Raw genomic sequence first — 23,714 nt, forward strand, 5'->3', positions numbered from 1 at the left:
AGCTTTTCCTTCAGCCCGGAGAAGCTTCCTAAGTGTGGGCGCCACCTTGTGGGACACACATTGAACTAAGATGCTATTTCTCCGAGAAGTAACAGGACAGTCCCTCCCACCAGTGTCCTTCCAACAGTGTTGCATACAATTTGGCTGTATATTTGGCAGGCAGTGTAATGAGGGAATCAAAGACCAGGATCACAGACTCGAAAGAATTGAAAAGAGGGACTCCCAACAAAAACTTGTACACGAACCTTCACAGCAGCACTATTCATGACAGCTCAAAGGTGGAATCAACCCAAATGTCCATCAATAGATGAATGGACAGACAAAATGTGACATATCCATGCAATGGAATATTATTTGGCCATAAAAAGGAAGGAAGTGCTGATGTATGTTGCGATGTGGGTGAACCTTGAAAACATGATGCTGAGTGAAAGAAGCCAGACACAAAAGGAGAAGGACTGTATGATTTCACTTACAGGAAATGTCCAGAAGAGGCAAATCTATATATAGAGAAGGTCGATTGCTGGGGGCCCTGAGAAGGGACCAATGGGGAGTGACTGCTATTGGGTGGGGTGCCTTTTTGGGGTGATGAAAATGTTTTGGAACCAGATACAGGTGGTGGTTGTACAGCATTGTGAATTTACTAAATACAACCAAATTGCTCACTTAAAAACAGTAAATTCAGGCCGGGCACAGTGGCTTACGCCCGTAATCCCAGCACTTTGGGAGGCCGAGGTGGGCGGATCACATGAGGTCAACAGTTCGAGACTAGCCTGGCCAACATGGTTAAACCCCATCTCTACCCAAAATACAAAAATTAGCTGGGCATGGTGGCTGGCACCTGTAATCCCAGCTACTCGGGAGGATGAGGCAGGAGAATTGCTTGAACCTGGGAGGCAGAGGTTGTAGTGAGCCGAGATTGCACCACCGCACTCCACCTGGGTGACAGAGCGAGACTCTTGTCTCAAAAAAAAAAAAAAAAGTGGCCAGGTGCCATGACTCATGCCTGTAATCTCATCACTTTGGGACACTGAGGCAGGTGGACTACCTGAGGCCAGGAGTTCAAGACCAGCCTGGCCAACATGATGAAACCCCATTTCTACTAAAAAATACAAAAAATTAGCTGGGCTTGGAAGCACATGCCCAGCTACTTGGGAGGCTGAGGCAGGAGAATCACTTGAACCTGGGAGGCAGAGGTTGCAGTTAGCCAAGATTGTGCCACTGCACTCCAGCCTAGGTGACACAGAGAGACTCTGTCTCAAAAAAAAAAAAAGTAAATTCTATGTTATGTGAATTTCACCTCAACTGAAAAAAAAAACAGGGTCCCAGAGCTGGTCAGGGGAACTTGGGCAAACCATACAACCTCTAAGCTTCCATTTCCTCACAATCTCTGAAGTCACTTCCAAGTCTCATTTGGCTTATTCTGTGAAGGATAAAACAGAGCTGACATTTGTTCATTTGTATCGGTTTTATTTACATTTTTGAAAAGGAAATAGATACAGATGGTAAAGAAAGTTTCGGTGAAATGTAAATCTGATGCCCAATCCTGTGGCCCCAAGAAGAAGTATTAACTGTGCACCCACTACATGCCAGGAACTGTACTTGGAGTCTTCTCAAGAGCTTTTTAAAAATATTTTTATTTTTTATTTTTTTTAGTGACAGGATCTCACTCCGTCGTCCAGGCTGGAGTGCAGTGGTGCGATCATAGCTCACTGCAGCCTCTACCTCCTAGGCTCAGGTGATTCATCTGCCTCAGCCTCCCAAATAGCTGGTACTACAAGCACGTGCCACCACACTCAGCTAATTATTTTTGGAGAGTCAGGGTTTCAATATGTAGCTCAGGCTGGTCTTCAGCTTCTGGCTTGAAGTGATCCTCCTGCCTTGGTACATAGAAGGGGTTACAATATAGATATACTAGAGTGAGAGCATAGATGTGATGCCTGGCGATATGTGGTTTACTTGTGAGACAGCACCTGACCTACAGCCATCTATGACTCCTACTATATCTTCCATGCCAGGAGTAACAGTGAGGATACCTGGCAATAATAATAAGCCTAGAGTCTAATGGCTTATTTTTTGTAGAGATGGGATCTCACTGTGTTGTTTAGGCTGGTCTTGAACTTCTGGTCTCAAGCGATCCTCCCAACTCAGCCTCCTGAGTAGCTGGGATTATAGGCGTGCACTACCATGCATATATTTTTTTTTCTTTTTTTTTTTTTCTTGAGAGAGAGAGAGATGGGGTCTTGCTATGTTGCTCAGGCTGATCTCGAACTCCTGGCCTCAAGTCATCCTGCTGGCTTGGCCTCTCAAGTGCTAGGATTACAGGCATGAGACGCTGTGCACAGACCTAATAGCTTATTTTTAAAGCTATATCAAAATGTCATGCACCTGAACATTTGAAGTAACCTCTCTGATACAGTTTGGATATGTATCCCCTCAAAATCTCATGTTAAAATGTAATATTCAGTGTTGGAGGTGGGGCAAGGTGTGAGGTGTTAGGATCATGGGGGTGGATCCCTCATGAATGGCTTGGTGTCCTCCCCCATGGTAATGAGTTCACGCAAGAGCTGGTTGTTTAAAAGGTGAGGTGGACCTAATCTCTGTTGGACTGAACAAAGGGGGACGAACGCAGGAATAAAGATAAAGACCAAAGAGTATATTTGGAAGAAGGGGCCAGGGGGCTCCTTGCTTCTAGTGACCAAGGGCCCTGAGCTTTAGAGCCCTTTGTATTTATTGGGTAAAGGAGATAGGGAGAAGCGAGGGTGGTTGTTGGTCAGCAGCCTGAGTCATAGCAGGCTCGCAAGACTGCATTCTTTGAACAGTAGGCTCTAGATGTCCCAGTAGATAACCTCAAGGTGCACAGCGCCAGGGAGTGATTGCCCTCAGCAAACCTTCTGGCGGCTAAAGCAGAAGTGAGTTTGCCCACATTCTGCATTCATGATAAACAGTTTGCTCTTTGATCATATAGCCTCAGTGGAATGCTGAGTTGGTGACGACCCATGGGCATTCGGCTCTCTACATTTCCCCCTTTCTGTTTATGAATTAATTGAAAGAATGTAAGGCCAGGCTGGGCAGCTCTCATTTTCTGATTGGCGGTCCATCCAATTTTACAGACTATGAACAGAAGACAGAGAAAAAAACAACATTATTGCAAGGACTACATATAAGATGTTAATGAGGTGCTTTAGATAGGTCCAAGGGTTGAGGCTCTCCAGGCCTTGCTAGAATTCGGTCCAGTCTTCTAAAGAAGGCTGAAACTCTTGAGTTTGTTTATTTAAATCAAGAATTTTGTTTTGTAATTGACCAATATCAAAGGTGATGTTGGATGTGCAAGCTCTCTGCAAATGGGCTTTCACGGGGTTCCACGGATACTCACTTTGGTTATATTCTAAGTTGGTTACACAAATATGAGTGTGATTAAAATGATGGTGCAATTGCTGTTGCAATTGCAAGCTTTGTACTTGTTCTTCTAACCATAGAACCATGGATTTCAACATTGCCACTTCAGTTTGTAACTCAGTGTTAATTTTATTGTGAAGTAGCCACACTTGGTTGGCCATACACATCCAGTTTTCCACATACTGAGTTGTTTGAATAGAACTATGCAAAGTTATAGAGGACATCACAACAGAAGTTATTAATGTGACCAAGGAAACAATAGCAAAAATTATGATGCCTAAGGCTTTATGGACACAATGAGTAAGATGAGTTAAAAGTTGTTTCATGAAGTGCAAAGCAGGGGTGGTAGCCCAAGGCTCAGACAGATTAACAGGAATCCATAGCCCAGGGATGCAACCCAAAATAATCAAAGTAGAGATATTATGTGTGTGCAATGTGCTATGATTAATGCAGTGATATAACTGGCAAGATTTATAGGTCAACTGGGTATTGTTTACCTGGAGCTGGTCCTTCTTAGCTGCCAAAAAGACATAAGGATTAAAAACACAAACTATAAATCGAGTGGTGATATTCTTTACAAACGTAACATTAAGACTGTGTTGCTTACTATTGCTATTATTGGATAGTATCCCATCCCAGATGCTGGCATTCATAAATGGGAGTGCTGCCTTCCATAATGTCTCTTGGATTGGTCCTTTCCTCCCTAGATAATGCCACTGAGGAAGAGGCAGGCTAAAGCCTGCTCCATGCCAAGCAATCCGGGTGGCAGACTGGGATTGGATCCCGGTACGGTATAAAGAAGCAGCATTAAAAGCTTGCCACCCCATGCCAGCGAAGTTTGTGCCATGATTTCTGATTTTCATGTTTTCCATATAGTTGACCTTTAGGTCCCCAATCCACAATGTCTGCAACTTACCATAGATTGTTTTCTAGCCAGTGGGCCGAGATACTGGGTCCATGGAGGTGGGTAGGAACTATCAAAGGGAATCCATTCCATACAGTCAGCACAATTAGGGTGATTGGGCCGGGAATGCTTGGTTAGCACACCAGTTACATTAATAGAACCAAGACTTAATAGGTACATGACTTTACCATAATGACTCAACCTTTCTTGAGCTTGAATTATAAGACAGCTATGGTTGAGCGACGTCTTTGTAGTGATAAAGGGAGTTCTTCTAGTGGGGCGCTATAATTAATGATGTTGTTCTGAGACCCCAACTGTTCTATGTCGGGGGAGTCAGGGGTCCTGGAGCCCACACTCCTTGATCATAATAAATCTCAGGAGGAGTGTCACTCCAAAGTATAGGTTGCACTACTGGGAGATTGAGAACATATGCCCAATATGTTTTTGCCTCTGCACAGGGTAAACACCGCACAGGACATTATGGTTAATATGGCCAAGAACATGGAATCAGGGGTTTTTGCCTGGCCTTGATGCTCCAGTAGTTTCTCAGCTTCCTGCGGGGTATTCTTGAGTTGCCCCCAGGTTATGGGGGTTGAGGTCCTCATGACTCCGGTCGGCCTTCTCTCCATCTTTGCACTCAGGCTCAGCTGGCTCATGGCTTGTACCAGAGGGACCGGGCCCATAGTTGGCCACCCTGGGTTCCTCTAGTCTCCTGTTCCATGGTCGCATGCACCTTGAGGGCACCCACACACACGGCTTGTCCATCTCCTGTAAAAACACAAGCATACTCTCATCCCCACATCAGTGAATCCACCAGACCTTTCCATTGTCCTTTTTCCGGGGATTTCCATAACACTTTCAGATAAACTTTTCTCTTTTCCTCTAACACTTGCCAATGTATTTCTGCTGTAGTCTTACCATCCATACCAGGAGTCAAAAAATTTAAAGTAAATAAGGCTAAGTATAGTTTTGTTTGAGGTGGTAACTGGTCTTCTATCCCTCCTTTCTGTTTTTCCCTTTTTTTTTTTTTTTTTGAGATGGAGTCTTGCTCTGTCACCAGGCTAGAGTGCAATGGTGGGATCTCGGCTCACTGCAACCTCCACCTCCCAGGTTCAAGTGATTCTCCTGCCTCAGCCTCGCAAGTAGCTGGGACTACAGGCACGCGCTACCATGCGCAGCTAATGTTTGTATTTTTAGTAGAGACGGAGTTTCACCATGTTGGCCAGATGGTCTCGATCTCTTGACCTCGTGATCTGCCTGCCTCGGCCTCCCAAAGTGCTGGGATTACAGGCGCGAGCCACCGCACCCAGCCCCTTTCTGTTTTTTCAACTTGCGTTGTAATGTTTGATGTGCCCACTCTATAATTCCTTGTCCTCTAGGATTATAAGGAAGAACAACTGCAGCAGATTCTAAAAAGGAAGAATAAGCAGGCTTTTTTAGATGAGCTGGAGAGTTCTGATCTCCCTGTTGCTCTGCTTTTGGCTCAGCATAAAGATAGATCTACCCAATTAGAAATGCAACTTGAGAAACCCAAACCTGTAAAACCAGTGACGTTTTCCACAGGCATCAAAATGGGTCAACATATTTCACTGGCACCTATTCACAAGCTTGAAGAAGCTCTGTATGAATACCAACCACTGCAGATAGAGACATATGGACCACATGTTCCTGAGCTTGAGATGCTAGGAAGACTTGGATGGAGTCTCGCTCTGTCGACCAGGCTGGAGTGCAGTGGCGTGATCTCGGCCCACTGTTCAGCAGTTTTTACTTTTTTTTTTCATTTGGTTGTCACTTAGCAAATAGTTATGAAGTGCCTATTGTGTACCAGTTACTTTTCTGGGTGCTGAGAAAACAGCAGTGAGCAAAACAGAGGAGTAAATGTCTACTGTCATGAAGCTTAAATTCTCCTGTAATAAAACCAACAATAACAGTACATTATTGAATCTGTTAAAAAAAAAAAGGAATTCCTATTTTATGGGTTATAGCCTAAAGCTGTAAGAATTTTGAAAAGCATGACTAGTATAAGCGGGTCCATTGTCAGTTTTTAATTAGGTATCCGCATATGAGCAAATGATGACAGACAATGTTGCCATACATGACCAGCTGTCTCACCTGTTTGGCATGTAGCATGCTGCATATGAGAATAAGTGTCTATAGTCACATGAACATAGCTAAGTTTACTAAAGGCTGCTATATGTGTAACATCCATTTGCCAGATTTCATCTGGAGCCAAACTTCGTGGGTTACAATCTTCCACAGGTGTGGCTCCAGGGACATGCTGGGAAGTAGGACAGGCTTGTACTATAGCCCTAGCTTGGCTGCGAGACAAATGGAGCACGCGAGTAGGGCGGAAGTATTTTGGTGCAGTCGTGCATGAGAGGCTTGAGCTTGCTGAAACACAGAGCTAATCAGTTTATCTGCTCTATCATTATCTAGAGGTAGTGGCCCAGGAAGTTGTGTGTGAGAGCGAATATGAGAAATATGAAAAGGAGCCGCAGGAGAGCAAATAGTTTGTTGAAGTCTTAGTAACAAATTAAGCAGTTCTGGGTCTAGTGTATTTTTAATTGTAGCAGTTTCTATGCAACTGGCTACACTTACAACATAAGTTGAATTGGGCAGGGCCTGGTGGCTCACGCCTGTAATCCCAGGACTTTGGGAGGCCGAGGCAGGTGGATCATGAGGTCAGGAGATCGAGACCATCCTGGCTAACACGGTGATACCCTGTGTCTACTAAAAAAAAAATACAAAAAATGAGCCGGGCGTGGTGGCGGGCGCCTGTAGTCCCAGCTACTCGGGAGGCTGAGGCAGGAGAAGTGCTTGAACCTGGGAGGCGAGATTGCACCACTGCACTCTGGCCTGGGCGACAGAGCAAGATACCGTCTCAAAAAAAAATAATAATAAATAAGTTGAATCACAGACAATGTTGATAGGATCTGCAGCTGTGAGCTGTAAAACCTGAATGACTGCAATTAACTCTGAGCCTTGAGCTGAAACCCCAGAGGTCATTATTGTTTGAGTATGTTTAGGTCCATAAATAGCTGCATGACCTTTAGAAGAGCCATCAGTAAACGAAGTCTGGACACCTGAAATAGGCTTGTGGTAAGTAATCACAGGAAGAATGAAAGAATGGACTTTATAAAACTGCAAAATTTTGTCTGAGGGATAGTGGTTGTCTATTGCACCCACAAAGTCTGCAAAAGTGATTTGCCAGGCAGTCGACATTGCCCAAGCTCCGGACTGTTGCTGAGAGTCTAAAAGAACAATAATTTTATCTGGATCATATCCCATAAGCATCTTTGACCTATGCCTGCCCGGACAGTCACAATTTGTGTAATTAAAGAAAGGTTTTTTATTGCAAGGTTTTGACTGTTTGATTAGGTAGAAAGAGCCAATCTATTACTGTTACAGATTTGTCTAAGCATTGGCCTAAAAGTCCTGTTGGAGAGTGAGGGATAGGAAAAACAAAAGCAAAGGTTTTTGTGGTTGTAGCCGTGAGGCATATCATTGCCCTTGCGTCTGCTCTACAAGTCGTCACTCCACTTCTGCCTCTGATCAATTGCTGTGGGGAATTTAAGGAAGAATCTCCTTGCAAGGTTTGATAAAGGTGTGTAAGTTGGTAAGTTGCAGTACTTAGCATTGATCACAACCAATTAATATCTCCTAATAATTATTGAAAATCATTTAAAGTCTGTAACCTGACTTTACGGAGAACTACTTTCTGAGGCCGTACACTCCTCTCCATAATAATAGTTCCTACATATTGGTATGGGGATGTTGTTTGCGCTTTCTCTGGAGCAATTTTGAGATTCCTTTTAATTAAAGCCTGTTTTGTTTCTCTGAATAACTGATGTAAAATTTGATCTGTAGGAGCGGCCAAAAGAGTATCATCCATAAAATGAATGATATACACAGTGGGAAACATATTTCAAGGCTCCTTTAATGCTCTTCCCACAAAGTGCTGACATAATGTAGGACTGTTAAGCATGCCTTGAGGTAAAACTTTCCATGGATAGTGAGAAACAGGTTCTCTATAATTAATAGAAGGCACAGAGAAGGCAAATCTAGGCTTATCCTTCTCGTGTAATGGTATAGTAAAGAAACAGTCCTTAAGATCTATTACTACAAGAGGCCAGTCTCTTAGAATGGCTGCTGGGGAAGGTAAACCTTGCTGTAAGGCACCCATCGGTTTAATTTGTGCACTAATAGCTCTCAAATCATGCAGTAGTCACCATCTTCTGGACTTTTTTGGAATAACAAATACTGGTGAATTCCAGGGGCTGACTTCTCTGTATGTCCTGCGTTCAATTGTTCTTTTACCAACAGATGAAGTTGATCTAGCATCTCCTGTGTTAGGGGCCATTGATCCACCCACACAGGTTTGTCACAAAGCCATTCTAATGGTAAGGCAGTGGGTGGAGGAGAAATATTAATGATCCCCATCAGAAATCCTGACGTCCTAGCCCTTTGCTAACTGTTTTTCCAGTTATACATACCAGGTTAGGGTTTCCTTGTAGGAATTTCCCTAAACCTTTTCCACTCTGATATCCCATGTCCTTCAACATTTTAAATCCTGGGTTATCAAAGTTTTCACTTGTAAGTCTCATATCCCATGCTGTAAGTAAGTCTTGACCCCATAAATCGATAGCTGTATTTGCAACATAAGGCTGGAAAGTACATGACTGTCCATCCGGACCAAGACAAGGTAAAATCTCAGCACTCTGTTGAACACTTTTAGCTGCTCCTACTCCCACTAGGGATGTAGAGGTTAGTCTGAGAGGCCATGCTGGGGGCCAGTCCTTACTGGATATTACTGACACATCAGCTCCGGTGTCCATAAGCCCATACAATTTCTTTCCTTTCCTTTGTACTACACAGGTGGGCCTATTAGAGGCTATAGGTTGTGATAGATTTCTCATGTAGTTGTGCTCCCAAACCCTTTATTTCCTCGTTTCTCCTTTCGTGGAGAAGAGTATAATTTGCAGGGAATAAGCAATAATTGAGCAATATATTCTCCCAGTTCCAAAACCCAAAGATCTTGTGACAGTAAAACTACTTGAATTTCTCCTTCATAGTCAGAGTCAACTACTCCTGGGACTACAGTGATGCCTTGCAAGTAAAGGCAGTTTTTGCCTAAAATTAGTCCCATGTATCCTGCTGGTAAAGGTCCCCAAATGCCAGTGGGGACTTTGATATGTTTGCCTCCACCAACTAATGTAATTCTTTCTCTAACTGGAAGATCTAATCCTGTACTTCCTGGTGTTCCTGGGGTGAGGGAATCAATGTTCCTCCTGGGACCCACCCCTGAAGTGGGGTTGTAGTCTGAACTGGGAATGCCCTCATTGTTTGAGGGGCCCGGGTCCAGGCCCCCTTCTCGTTTCCTGATGGGGGTACCATTTTGATGAAATTTTGAGCGGCATTGAATAGCCCAGTGATTTCCTTTGTTTCAGTGAGGACAGAGTACTGGCATTTTTTCTGCTGGGGGGGATGGGGGGGCACCGCATTATAAGGCATTCCTTTTTAAAATGTCCAGTTTTTCCACAGTTATAAAATTTTCCCACTTTAGGGTTTGACCCTTGGCTCCTTTTAGATTTGTCAACTACTAAATTAGCCGTTGCTTGAGCTAAAATTGCAGAGCGATGGAGCTCAGTTCCTACATCCTGACAAGTTCTGAGAAAATTTCTCAAGTTTTGTACACCTCACAGGTGCCAGTGCACATTTACAATCTGCGTTTGCATTTTCAAAAGCTAAAGTTAAGGTTAGCATTTCTGTGGCAGCGGTATGAGGAATCTGATGCTTCACTGACTCTTGTAATCTTGCAAGAAATTGCGCATAGAGCTCCTGCAACCCTTGCATGATATATAAAAAGGATTGTACTGGGACTCCCTCTTCTGGAATTGTGACCCAGGCATGTTTAGCGGCCTGTGCACACTGCTGATAAGCAGCATCTGGAAGTGTCATTTGAAGTTCCAGGTCTGAATAAGGGCCATTACCTAACAGCATATCCTCTGTAATGTCTCCGTGTCCAGCAGCATGATTCTGTCTAGCCTGGTCTGCACACATTTCTTGCCAATTTAAATTCCATGTCAGGTATGCACTAGCAGACAAACAAGTGCGGGCCAACTGTTTTACATCAAAGGGTAGAAGGCGCATAGCACCAAATACAGTTTCTAACAATCCTAAGGTGAATGGGCTCTGTACCCCATTATTAATTACACTGGTTTTTAATTCCTTCAACAACGTAAACTCTAGTGGGGTTTGTTCATGAATAAACTGCTGTGGATTGTTTGGATCAGGCCTTATGGAAATAGGAAACGTGCAACGTCCTAAGGGCTCTCCAGCTATGGCAGCAGAGCGTAAAATTCTTTGTTCTGAGGTCTCTATTTCTGCTACTGAAGGAAGTGGTACAGATGTTTCTGCAACTGGAGGGGGCAGTATAGGCCAATTTTTATCCTCCCTCTCCTGTTTTTTATTTTCAATTGGTGCTGTGGGTGGGATAACACTCTTTCAGATTTTTTTTTTTTTTTTTTTTTTTTGAGACGGAGTCTCGCTCTGTCGCCCAGGCTGGATTGCAGTGGCCCGATCTCGGCTCACTGCAAGCTCCGCCTCCCGGGTTCACGCCATTCTCCTGCCTCAGCCTCCGGAGTAGCTGGGACTACAGGCGCCCGCCACCACGCCCGGCTAGTTTTTTGTATCTTTTAGTAGAGACGGGGTTTCATCGTGTTAGCCAGGATGGTCTCGATCGCCTGACCTCGTGATCCGCCCGTCTCGGCCTCCCAAAGTGCTGGGATTACAGGCTTGAGCCACCGCGCCCGGCCACTCTTTCAGATTTTTAGACTCAGAACGTGACTCCTGCTGTCCAGCAGAATAAGAAGGAGATAATGGCAGGAAAGTACGAACTAAACTCCAAGTGGAGAAAGCAGAAGAATCAACTTTAAGACCTTTTTGATGAGCCTGTTTTAATTCTTTTCCTGCTCTTTGCCAATTTTCTACATCAAGAGTGCCTGCCTGTGGAAACCATGGGTTATGCATAATAACCTCCTGCAGCATCTTCGCTAATGTCTGAGGATTAACCTGAGCACCAGATTGTTTCAATAAAACTTTAAACAACTGCACATATATTTTTTCCAACAGAAAAATTCTGCCCCATGTTACCTGATTCAGAAAACTTCCCATTCCCAGTACTTCTTTAAGAGAGCACTGACCTTATATTGCTCCTGGTACCTCTTTAGGGCACTGATCAGTACCTCTTTAGGGCACTGACCTTATATCAGCTGCCAGCAGACTCATTCCAGGGTCCCCATTCGTCTTGTCAACTTCAGCTTCTCTGCTCCAGCAGACCTTCTTCGTTCATGTCCTCGGAGTTCCTGTTCTGGGGTGCCACTTTGATGCGTGAATGGACCTTGGTGGACTGAACAAAGCGGGACGAATGTGAGAATAAAGATAAAGACAAAAGAGCACATTTGGAAGAAGGGGTCAGGGGGCTCCTTGCTTTTGATGAACAAGGGCTCTGGGCTTTAGAGCCCTTCATATTTATTGGGTAAAGGAGACAGGGAGAAGGGGGGCGGGGTGGTTGTCGGTCAGCAGCTTGATTTACAGCAGGCTCACAAGACTGCATTATTTGAACAGTAGGCTCTAGATGTCCCAGTAGATAACCTCAAGGTGCACAGCGCCAGGGATTGATTGCCCTCAGCAAACCTTCTGGTGGCTGGAGCAGAAGCAAGTTTGCCCACATTCTGCATTCATGATAAACAGTTTGCTGTTTGAGCATATAGCCTCAGTGGAATGCTAAGTTGGTCACAACCCATGGGCATTCAGCTCTCTACGAAAAGGAGCCTGGCATCTCTCTTGCTGTCTGTCGCCATGGGATATGCCGGCTCCCCCTTTGCCTTCTGCCAGGATTTCTAAGCTTCCTGAGGGTTCACTAGAAGCAGAACAGATGCTAGCACTGTGCTTGTACAGCCTGCAGAACCATGAGCCAAATCAATCTCTTTTCTTTATAAATTACTCAGCTTCACGGCTGGGCACAGTGGCTCATGCCTGTAATCCCAGCACTTTGGGAGGCCGAGGTAGGTGGATTACTGAGGTCAAGAGTTCGAGACCAGCCTGACCAACATGGTGTAACCGCATCTCTAATAAAAATACAAAAATTAGCCAGGCATGGTAGGGCATGCCTGTAATCCCAGCTACCCAGGAGGCTGAGGCACAAGAATCGCTTGAACCCAGGAAGCAAAGGTTGCAGTGGGCCAAGATCATGCCACTGCACTCCAGCCTGGGCAACAGAACCAGACCCCATGTCAAAAAAAAAAAAAAATTACCCAGCCTCAGGTATTCTTTTATAGCAATGCAAAACAGACTAACACACTGTCTTCTTTTTTTTTTCAGCTGTAAAGTAAGAATAATCATTGTGAAATGAGATATTAAAATTCTTTTTTCTTTTTTTTTTTTTTTTTTAGACGGAGTCTCGCTCTGTCGCCCAGGCTGGAGTGCAGTGGCCCGATCTCAGCTCACTGCAAGCTCCGCCTCCCGGGTTTACACCATTCTCCTGCCTCAGCCTCCCGAGTAGCTGGGACTACAGGCGCCCGCCACCTCGCCCGGCTAGTTTTTTGTATTTTTTAGTAGAGACGGGGTTTCATCATGTTAGCCAGGATGGTCTCGATCTCCTGACCTCGTGATCCGCCCGTCTCGGCCTCCCAAAGTGCTGGGATTACAGGCTTGAGCCACCACGCCCAGCCGAGATATTAAAATTCTTTGGAATAGTGCCTCCTCAGTAGCTTCACAAAGCTACCATGTGGAGTTGTTGTTCAGTGGGTATAGAGTTTCAGTTTTGCAACATGAAAAAGTTCTGGAGACCGGATGCGCAACAGTGTGGATATACTTTACGTTACTGAACTGTACTCTTAGAAATCATTAGGATAAAGCTGGGCATGGTGGCTAACGCCTGTAATCCCAGTAATTTGGGAGGCTGAGGCAGGTGGATCACGTGAGGTCAGGAGTTTGAGACCAGCCTGGTCAACATGGTGAAACCCCATCTGTATTAAAAATACAAAAAAATTACTCGGGCATGGTGGCAGGTGCCTGTAATTCCAGCTAGTCGGGAGACTGAGGCAGGAGAATTGCTTGAACCCGGGAGGCGGAGGTTGCAGTGAGCCAAGATAGCGCCGTTGCACACCAGCCTAGGTGACAGAGCGAGACTCCATCTCAAAGAAAAAAGAAATGGTTAGGCTGGTACATTTTATGTTATGCATTGTTTCCCAGAGTTAATAAAATTTTTAAGGAAATGTACACCATGTGAGATACCTAAAAAGCTGTCCCAGGAGAGGGATGATATTTATTCTGTGAGCTCTGAGAGGGGAGACAGGAGCCAGTTAGCAAACACTGAGTGCTCCAGCCAGCCTGCAAAGTCCCAGCATGGATGCTGCACCTGAGGTGAGGCTGGCCTTGGAGACCTCTGGGCCCCTTCCAGCTCAGAGGTCTGAAGGATTTGAGCTGAGTCAGGTCAGCAGATGCTAGAACTTTCCATTCATAGACTGTCCAGTTTTGCTATATTTGAGGAACAGAAACAGGTCAGAGACCTTGGCATGCTTTCATACTACTACGAAAACATAACTTGATACAACCTTTAGTATTATCATTTATATTATTATTTTTGAATTTTATTATTTATTCTTTTCTTTTTTTTTTTTTTTTTTGATACGGATTTTCCCTCTTGTTGCCCCAGCTAGAGTGCACTTGCATGATCTTGGCTCACTGCAACCTCTGCCTCCCAGGTTCAAATGATTCTCCTGCCTCAGCCTGCTGAGTAGCTGGGACTGCAGGCGTGCACCACCATGCCCAGCTAATTTTTGTATTTTTAGTAGAAACGGGGTTTCTCCATGTTGGCAAGGCTGGTCTCAAACTCCTGACCTCAGGTGATCCGCCTGCCTCAGCCTCCCAAAGTGCTGGGATTACAGGTGTGAGCCACCATGCCCAGCCTTTTTATTTATTTTATTGAGATAAGGTCTTGCTATGTTGCTCAGGCTGGTCTTGAACTCCTGGCCTCCCAGAGTGCCGAGATTACAGGTGTGAGCCAAGGTGCCCAGAAGGCACAACCTTTCTGGCAGGCATTCACGACTAAGAACTTAATCCAAGAACACAATTGGGCAAGCGTGTGAAGTTAGGGAAGAGCACTGTTGTGAAGTTGAACCAACGAAGATGGCCTGAGAAAAACTGGTGACTGCTCGGCAGCATTCAGAGGGATGAGACATCACTCCAACTGAGCCATGAAAATAGGGTCTGGAGGCAGGAAACATAAGCCCAATTCACACTTCAGCTATGACAGGAAATATCCTCTCCATTTACACAGGGCGCACACCAAGTAAATGACTTTGTACCTTTATTTCATTCTCTTTTACTTTTTGAGATGGAATCTCGCTTCTGTCACTCAGGCTGAGTGCAGTGGGCACGATCTCGGCTCTCACTGCAAGCTCTGCCTCATGGGTTCACACCATTCTCCTGCCTCAGCCTCCCGAGTAGCTGGGACTACAGGTGCCCGCCACCACACCCGGCTAATTTCTTTTTGTATTTTTAGTAGATGGGTTTTCACCATCAAGCAATCCAGGGATGGTCTTGGATCTCCTGACCTTTGTGATCCACCTGCCTTGGCCTCCCAAAGTGCTGGGATTACGCGGGAGCCACCGCGACCAGCTAATTTCTTTTTTGTATTTTTTAGTAGATGGGTTTTCACCACGTTAACCAGGATGGTCTTGATCTCCTGACCTTGTGATCCACCTGCCTTGGCCTCCCAAAGTGCTGGGATTACATGCGTGAGCCACCGCACCCGGCTAATTTCTTTTTGTATTTTTAGTAGATGGGTTTTCACCACGTTAACCAGGATGGTCTTGATCTCCTGACCTTGTGATCCACCTGCCTTGGCCTCCCAAAGTGCTGGGATTACATGCGTGAGCCACCGCGCCGCCTGTTCTCTTCTTTTACATAGGGCGTACACCGAGTAAATGACCTTGTAACTTTACTTCATCCTCTTTATTTGCATATGGCGTACACCAAGTAAATGACTTTGTAGCTTTACTTCATCTTCTTCATTTACGTAGGACATACACCAAGGAACTGATGGAAACTTCTAGAGGGTATTTAAACCCCCAAAAATTCTATAATGGGGTCTTTGAGCCCCTATGCTCAGCCTGTTCCCACACTGTGGGGTATATTTTCATTTTCAATAATTTTCTTCATTTCTTTCCTTGCTTTGTGCGTTTTGTCCAATTTTTTGTTCAAGACGCCAAGAACCTGGACACCCTCCACTGGTAACACAACCATCAGGCAATAGGGGTACACCTGGAAAGGACATGGGACAGTTAGTGCAGTGAGGAATGGGAGGCAGGGCCGAATCTCTTTGAGCTGGGAGGCTGCTCCTTCTGGCCTCTCCACAGCCTCACCGCTTCCATTTCCTGAGGCAGACAAGGACTGCCTCAGCCTGGGACAAAACAACCTCTCCGTGTCCACAGCCACCCACAACTGGCTTAATGTTCCAGTCTGACTTCCCAGCATCCTCTGAAGGGCCCAGCTTGGGTCAGATGGCCATTCCTGGGCCAGTCAGCTGTGGCCAGGGGATGGAGTCACATGGCACCCACATGAAGCAAGGCCCATCCTGTAAGTAGGGGCTGTTGAGTGACAGACACTGTGGAGGTGTCGACACCCGCTCCTCAAAGTATGGTCCTGGACCGAGCAGCGGCATCTACATCACTGGGCACCTTCTTAGCAATGCAGAAACCCAGGCACCACCCCACAGCTAAGGAATCAGAACCTGCTTATTTATTTTGATGATAGGTGCATGGCACCACACTCGGCTCATTTTTGTATTTCTAGTAGAGTCGGGGTTTCTCCATTTTGGCCAAGCTGATCTCAAACTCCTGACCTCAAGTGATCCACCCGCCTCAGCCTCCCAAAGTGCTGGGATTACAGGCATGAGCCACCACACCCAGCCTGTATCCCACATATTGATCCTGTCTTTTTTTTTTTTTTTTTGAGACAGAGTCTTACCCTGTCACCCAGGCTGGAGTGCAATGGCACGATCTCGGCTCACTGCAACCTCCGCCTCCCAAGTTCAAGCAATTCTCCTGCCTTAGCCTCCCCAGTAGCTAGGATTATGGGCATGCACTACCATGCCTGAATAATTTTTTGTATTTTTAATAGAGACGGGGTTTCCCCATGTTGGCCAGGCGGGTCTTGAACTCCTGACCTCGTGATCCGCCCATCTTGGCCTCCCAAAGTGCTAGGATTACAGGCATGAGCCACCATGCCCAACCTTATTTATTTTTAATTTTTAAAAATTTTTTGGAGATAGTCTTGCTCTATTGCCCAGACTGGAGTGCAGTGGTATGATCTTGGCTCACTGCAACCTCTGCTTCCCGGGTTCATCATTCTCCTGCCTCAGCCTCCTGAGTAGCTGGGATTACAGGCAGGCGCCATCACACCCGGCTAATTTTTGTACTTTTAGTAGAGATGGGGTTTCACCATGTTGGTCAGGCTGGTCTTGAACTCCTGGCTTCAAGTGATCCACCCGCCTCGGCCTCCCAAAGTGCTGGGATTACAGGCGTGAACGACCGTGCCCGGCCAAATTTAGTACTTTAAAACAACATTAAAAAATCTGTTTCTGGCCGGGCGCGGTGGCTCAAGCCTGTAATCCCAGCACTTTGGGAGGCCGAGACGGGCGGATCACGAGGTCAGGAGATCGAGACCATCCTGGCTAACACAGTGAAACCCCGTCTCTATTAAAAAACACAAAAAACTAGCCAGGCGAGGTGGCGGAGCCTGTAGTCCCAGCTATTTGGGAGGCTGGGGCAGGAGAATGGCGTAAACTCGGGAGGCAGAGCTTGCAGTGAGCTGGGATCCGGCCACTGCACTCCAGCCTGGGCGACAGAGCGAGACTCCGTCTCAAAAAAAAAAAAAAAAAAGTCTGTTTCTGTGGGACGGGAATTTGGGTATGGCTTGGCTGGGTGCGCCTGGCATAGAGACTCTCACAGGGCCACGATCATGTTGTGGGCTGAGGATGCTGTCAGCTAAAGGCTCAATTTGGTGAGTATCCTGTCCAAGCTCATGTATGTGTTGGTAGTCCTTAGGTACTCACTGGCAGCTGGTAAGAGACGTTAGTTCCTCAACATGTCTCTAATGGACTGAATAGTATGTTGCCCCCAAATTCATGTTTGCACAGAAGTTCAGAATGTGACCTTATTTGGAAATAGGGTCTTTGCAGATGTAATTAAGATGAGATCATGCTGGATGATGTTGGACCCTAAATCCAACGACTGTTTTAATAAGAGAGTACACAGAGAGACACACAGGGAAGGCCATGTGAAGACAGAGGCACAGCCTGGAGTGATACAGCCAAAGAATGCCAAGGACTGTCCAAAGCCACCGGAAGGAAGGAGCCTTCCCTGTAGCCTTCAGAGGGAACATGGCTTTGTTGACTTTTTTTTTTTGAGACAGTCTCACACTGTCACCCAGGCTGGAGTGCAGTGGTGTGATCTTGACTCACTGCAAGCTCTGCCTCCTGGGAACACGCCATTCTCCTGCCTCAGCCTCCCGAGTAGCTGGGACTACAGGTGCCCGCCACTACGCCTGGCTACTTTTTTGTATTTTTGGTAGAAATGGGGTTTCACCGTGTTAGCCGAGATGGTCTCAATCTCCTGTCCTCGTGATCTGCCCACCTTGGCCATGAGCCACTGTGCCTGGCCACTTTTTTTTTTTGAGATAGAGTCTTGCTCTGTTGCCCAGACTGGAGTGCACAGGTACAATTTCAGCTCACTGCAACCTCTCTGCCTCCCCGGTTCAGGTGATTCTCCTGGCTCAGATTCCAGAGTAGCTGGGATTACAGGTGCCCACCACCACCACTGGCAAATTTTTTTGTGTGTTTTTAGTAGAGACGGGGTTTCACCATGTTGGCCAGGCTGGTCTCGAACTCCTGTCATCAAGTGATCTGCCTGCTTTGGCCTCCCAAAGTGCTGGGAGTACAGGAGTGAGCCACAGTGCCTGGCCTCTGCTGACACATTCATTACAGACTTCTAGCATCTGGAGCTGTGAGGATCAACTTCTGTTGTTTTAAGCCACCCAATTTGTGATACCTTATTACAGCAGCTTTAGGAACCAAGTGAGCCAGCTTCCCTAAGAGCAAATGAGTAAGAGTCAGAGAGGGCCCCATTGGAAGCCAGAGTGTTTCTGTAACCTAATCTTGAACATGACATCCGTTCACTGGAAGCAAACCACTTGATCCAGCCCACATGCAGGGTGAGAGGACTACATAAGATCATAAGTACCAGGAAGTGAGCATCACTGAAGGCTGTGAACCAGGGCAGCCTCACCAGCAAACAATAGAGGAATTTCATTGGAAGAAACCGCTTTCTTCAGGGTTCTGCCTTCTCCATTCATTGATTCCTTCAACGGATAAATTTATTAAGTACCTACAATGGATTGGGTATTAGGGACATATGATCAATAAGACAAAAAAGATTCTTTCCCTTGTTGAGACTATTTAGTTACAGGATAATAGGAACATCTGATTTAGATTAGGAAAGGAGGGTATGGGCAAGGCATGTCTTTCTGAAAAAACATTATCAAGAATTGACCAGGTGTGGTGGCTCATGCCTGTAATCCCAGCACTTTGGGAGGCTGAGGTGGGTGGATCACCTAAGGTCAGGAGTTCGAGACCAGCCTGGCCAACATGGTGAAACCCTGTCTCTACTAAAAATACAAAAATTAGTCGGGTGTGGTGGCAGGCACCTGTAATCTCAGCTACTTGGGAGGCTGAGGCAGGAGAATCACTTGAACTCAGGAGGCGGAAGTTGCAGTGAGCCGAGATTGCGCCCTTGCACTCCAGCCTAGGGGACACAGCAAGGCTCCACCTCAAAGAAGAATAAGGTTGAAGAATGAGTAGAAACTAGGGTGTGCGTGTGTGTGTGTTTGTGTGTGTGTGTGTGTATTAGGAGGGAAGAGTTTCTAGGTAATGGGAAAGCATGTGCAAATAAGTAAGTTGAGCAGCTAGACTAAAAGCTGCCTGAGGGCAAGGACCTTGTCTCTTCATCACTGCATCTCTATTATATGACATCATCTCTGCATCTGTATTACAAGACACAGAGCCTGGCAGAGAGAAATTCTTACTGGAGGAAATGAATGAATCCCGGGCATCTTCTATATAGGTTGGTGCAAAAATGATTGCAGTTTTTGCCATTACTTTTAAATGGCAAAAACCACAATTACTTTTGCACGAATATTTCCTATTACAGATGTCAATTCAAGTCATTTAAAAATTTTCTCCCGAAGTTAACTGCCGGATGATTGCTCTTATTCATAGTAGGTAGCATAGGCAAAGCTGCTAGAACAAAAGACTCAAAGTAAGTAAAAGGTCAACCTAAGTTTCTTTATTCTCACATAACAATACTGAGTGGATATTTAGGTCAGTAAGGCACAGTTCTCCTCCACTCAGGAATCTCTCATCTTCAGGCCTTGCCTTCTCCAGAGCCTGGTCACCATCTGCTTCCAGGTGGCAGAAGGAGTAAGAGCACAAGGGAGCACCTGTTGGAGGTCTGTATGGGCCAGGCCTGGAAACTGTGCACACCTCTTCTGCTCGCTTTCTGCTGGGCAGAGCATAAGCACAGAGCCACACTTATTTTACTTTGATAATGCAGTGTAGGTGTATGTCCAACAAAGAAAATAATAATTCGGTAGACAACTAAGTCTCCACTCCAATATTCAATTACTTATGCTCTGGTATGTCTCAAATTAACCTAGATAGAAATGAACTCTGAATCTTCCACTTCCATCAAGTTTTTCACTCACTCAGTGGCATCATTATCCATCCAGTTGCTTAAGCATACATGTGAAAGTTATCCTTGGTCTGTTTCTTATCCTCCCCTTCCACATCTAATCCTTCAGGAAGTCCTGAAAATGTTACCTCCGAAACATGTCTTAAATCCATCTTCTCAGCCAGGCCCAGTGGCTCACGCCTGTAATCCCAGTACTTTGGGAGGCCAAGGGAAGTGGATCACTTTAACTCAGGAGTTGGAGAGCAGCCTGGACAATGTGGAGAGACTCCATCTCTACAAAAAAATACGAAAAATTAGCCAGGCCTGGTGGCATGTCCCTGTAGTTCCAGCTACTCAGGATGCTGAGGTGGGAGGATTGCCTGAGCCCAGGAGGTCTAGGTTGCAGTGAGCTGTGATCATGCCACTGCACTCTAGCCAGTGGGACCCTATTTAAAAAAAAAAAAAAAAATCCATCTTCTCTACACCTTTACTGCCACCTCCTTAGTTCAGACAGTGTAATAATCTCTCAACTGCATTATTCTCCAATAGCCTAATAGCTCTGTTTCCATTCTTGCTTTCCTATATTCCATTTTTACAAAGCAGAGTGATATTTTAAAACAAATTTGATCACACCACTCTTTAGTTTAAAACCTTACAATAGCTTAGAATAAAATCCAAAGTCCTGATTATGACCCCCAAAGGCCACATATGATGAAGCCACTGCCCACATCTCCAACCTCATCCTTTTTATACTTAAAAAAAAATTTTTTGAAATAGAGACGGGGTTTCACCATGTTGGCCAGGCTGATCTCGAACTCCTGACTTCAAGTGATCTGCCCACCTTGGCCTCCTGAAGTGCTGGGATTACAGGCATGACCCACCGCGCCCGGCCTCCAGCCTCATCCTTTATCAGTCTCCTCCTACTCGATCTACTCCAGCTACAATGACCTTCTTGCTGATCCTTGAACATATTTAGCATATTTCCACCTTAAATTTTTTACCCATCTGCTCAGAAATCTTTCCTTGGATTTCCAATAGCCAGCCCTTTCTCATTCCTCAGGGGTCTCAGCTTAAATGTTACCTCCTGAGATTCCTTCCTTAATAATCTAATACGAAGCAGTCTCCACATCCCGTTATTCTCTTACCTCAGCATCCTGTTTATGTTCTTCTTAGCATCAGACTCGGGCTTTTTCCTGTTTATTACCTACTTCCTTTTCCTGAAAGATCCATGTGCCGGTACCGTGTCTTGTTCCTACTGTTTCTCCAATGTCTAGTAGATTTGGCACATACTGATGTGCAATTAATAAGTGAATGAAGAACCATTGAGAGGCGATTAGTCAAAAGCTCTTTCAAAGCCCTTTGATAGGTTATCGGTGGAGAGTAGGGAGCACAAACCTGGGGTCCCGTTCTAACTTGACCACTTCTCGGCTGTGCGCAAACTAGCTCTCTTGAGCCTCAGTTACCTATTCTGCAAATTAGGGATGGGAACATCCATACCTCACACCACCAAATGGCTCCCTTGTAAAGATGAAAGGAGGTAACGTAGGAAAGAACTCCACGTAAGGTTAATGCTCCGTAAACACAGCTGCTACTGCTATTATATATTCTACACAATCCTGCTCCCTTAAGGCAGGACACTTTAGGTGCTTCAGTCCTCTCTTCTCTCTCCCGGGTTGACCTCCATGGGTCCTCTCAGAAGAGCGTTTCCCAGGCGTGAATCTCCGCAGAGTGGAGATAAAGGCTGAGGCTCCAACGCACGCGCACTCACGCGAGTCCGGACCCATGACGTCATTAGCGCTGCGCCATCGCCGCGGAAGGTCCAGGGGCCTGTTCTGTAAGCGGCGCTACTTAGGGAGGCCCAGGCGGGCGCCTGCAAGTCGGGTGCGCGGCTCCGGGGCGGCTTGGAAACCCCAGTTGAAGGCAGCAAGGGGCGCGTGGGGCCGTGGAGTCACGAAGCTGGGCGGCAAAAGGGGCGGCCCGGAGCTCCCGCGGAGCACAGCGCGTGCGTGAGGGCGGCCGGCGGGGCTGCCCGGCGCGGGTGTCCCGGCGATGTGTGGCGCTGAGGCGGCGGCGGGAGCGGCGGCGCCGAGCTCTGCTTCGGCTTCGGCTTCGCGGCGGTGCAGGCGGCGGAGGCGGAGGCGCAGGCTCCTCTTTAGGACCTGGCGAGCCCGGGTCTAAGCGGCGGCCCCACGAGGCCCCTGCACAGCGCCCCGGGTGGAGGCCCTCCCCGTCTCGCCCTACCCCGGGAGCCTGACTCCCCAGCCGGGGATGAGGCTAGGAGGCGGCCGCGCGGGGCCCAGCACAAAGACTTGTCCCCAGGGGCCGCCGCCTCCGCCCCTGCTGCTGCCGCCAGCCTAGAGCCGCCCGCCGAAGCAGAGCCGGCTCCGGGGTCTTCATCCCCACCGGTCCCGAGGGGCGGCTGCCTCCCGTCGCCACGAGGCCCAGGGGCCCGAGAGCCGAGCCCTTTGCTTCCTCGGCCACGCGGGGACAGGGTGGCTGCGCAGCCTCTGCCTCTCCCGGCTGTGGGGGCCCCACTGAGTATGTCGGAGGAGAGCGACATGGAGAAAGCCATCAAGGTAAGGGGGAGGTGCCCCCTCTTCCCCTGCGTTGTCCTGTGGCGTTCTTCTTGGCTTCAGCCTCAGAAAGCGGGGAGATTTTGCAGTGAGAGGTTCCATCGACTCCTGGGTTTCGGTCTCCTCTGGATTCCGTGGATCGCGCTTTACAGCCCTGGGGCCAAGGGTGTGGGTGTACGTCTGGGTGTGTGTCCGACTCCCATCAGCTTCCTTGGTGAGTGTGACTTGTGCTCAGCTAGAACGGAGGTGAGTGTTCTGGAGACACTATCAAGTGTCAATGAATGGGACAAAGAGAGCCCTGCTACTACTACACGTTTCGATCACTCCCCAAGGGCCGCCGGCATTTGCTTCCGGATGGTCTACAGCACTTGGAGAGTTGGAATTTATCCTTCCCTCCCGATTTGTTTGAAATCAACCTTCTGGAAATCTGCAGTTTCGGAAGAAGGTGGTTCGCCATACAAAACCTGTCCTTTGTCAAATAGGTTGTCCTCACTTTTCCCTGTGTTCTCCCCCTTTTCTCTTTCCTCTTCTCTCTTCTAGGAAGCATTGAGTTTACTTAGGAAAAGTTAACAGTTCCTGTGACTTAACTGCGCTTAAACCCAAAGAAAAGCAAATGTGTATTCGAAAATTACACAAATAAAATAAGTTTTCTAAAACCTGTTTTTAATTTTTTTTTTTAAGGCACATTTTGCCCACTTAGGGCTAGTTACCTGTTTTGACAGCTGTAGCTAAGAAATTAGTCTCATGAAAATTAAACAAGCTTAAAGTTCGATGTGTTATTTATTTACTTGCAGTGTTAAGTCAAGCCAGTGCGTTGAATAATTTCATTTTATCTGGAAGGACAGGCATCTGTTGTCAACTTGGGGTTATTTTCCCCTTCAAGACAATGACTATTACTAGTAACTGATTAAGAATTTACACTTCTACCAATTCTTTAGGTGGTGTATATAGTTTCTCAAAATCATCAAGTCATTCCAAAGAAACTTAACCCTTTAAAGGAGATATCAACATATATACATTAAGGAAGACCAGGTTTTGGTTTTTTTTTTT

At 46.4% G+C, this 23,714-nt stretch overlaps 2 protein-coding genes across 15 annotated transcripts in view; one reads left to right on the forward strand and one right to left on the reverse strand.

Moving 5' to 3' along the window:
• Positions 1-1,917: 1,917 nt before the first annotated feature.
• On the reverse strand, positions 1,918-21,881 carry LOC108581122 (endogenous retrovirus group K member 6 Env polyprotein-like). Of its 9 annotated transcripts, XM_031650772.1 has the most exons (7): positions 21,589-21,871; positions 21,237-21,380; positions 20,241-20,385; positions 18,607-18,750; positions 15,191-15,628; positions 11,562-11,708; positions 1,918-5,068 (listed from the first exon to the last, which is right to left on the reverse strand). In XM_031650772.1, exon 7 carries the CDS (start codon positions 4,266-4,268, stop codon positions 3,219-3,221), a length of 1,050 nt encoding a protein of 349 aa, XP_031506632.1. In that variant the 5' UTR covers positions 4,269-5,068; positions 11,562-11,708; positions 15,191-15,628; positions 18,607-18,750; positions 20,241-20,385; positions 21,237-21,380; positions 21,589-21,871; the 3' UTR covers positions 1,918-3,218. The 9 variants fall into 9 exon arrangements, with proteins under 9 accessions (XP_031506632.1, XP_031506627.1, XP_031506633.1 ...); XM_031650767.1 differs by having other exon boundaries at positions 21,237-21,881; XM_031650773.1 differs by lacking the exon at positions 21,237-21,380.
• MAPKAPK5 (MAPK activated protein kinase 5) overlaps positions 21,882-23,714 on the forward strand; it is a 50,558-nt gene continuing 48,725 nt past the window's right edge. For 4 of the 6 annotated variants that reach the window (XR_002515853.1, XM_009181742.3, XM_021922954.1 and 1 more), the window contains exon 1: positions 22,130-22,667. Coding sequence is in view for 4 of the 6 variants with exons in the window: in XM_009181742.3 (XP_009180006.1) it covers positions 22,632-22,667 (36 nt within the window). In the remaining 2 variants the exon portion in view is untranslated. Of the gene's footprint in view, positions 22,668-23,714 lie in introns of all 6 variants that reach the window. The other 2 variants (XM_003907172.3, XM_021922956.2) reach the window with 2 other exon arrangements.

Source organism: Papio anubis, chromosome 9 (genome assembly GCF_008728515.1).
Source record: "Papio anubis isolate 15944 chromosome 9, Panubis1.0, whole genome shotgun sequence".
NCBI classification, from domain to species: Eukaryota; Metazoa; Chordata; class Mammalia; order Primates; family Cercopithecidae; genus Papio; species Papio anubis.

Bases quoted from the DNA above. Each gene is read 5' to 3' on its own strand.
- LOC108581122 (XM_031650771.1), bottom strand. From the start codon at position 4,268: ATGGAAAACATGAAAATCAGAAATCATGGCACAAACTTCGCTGGCATG.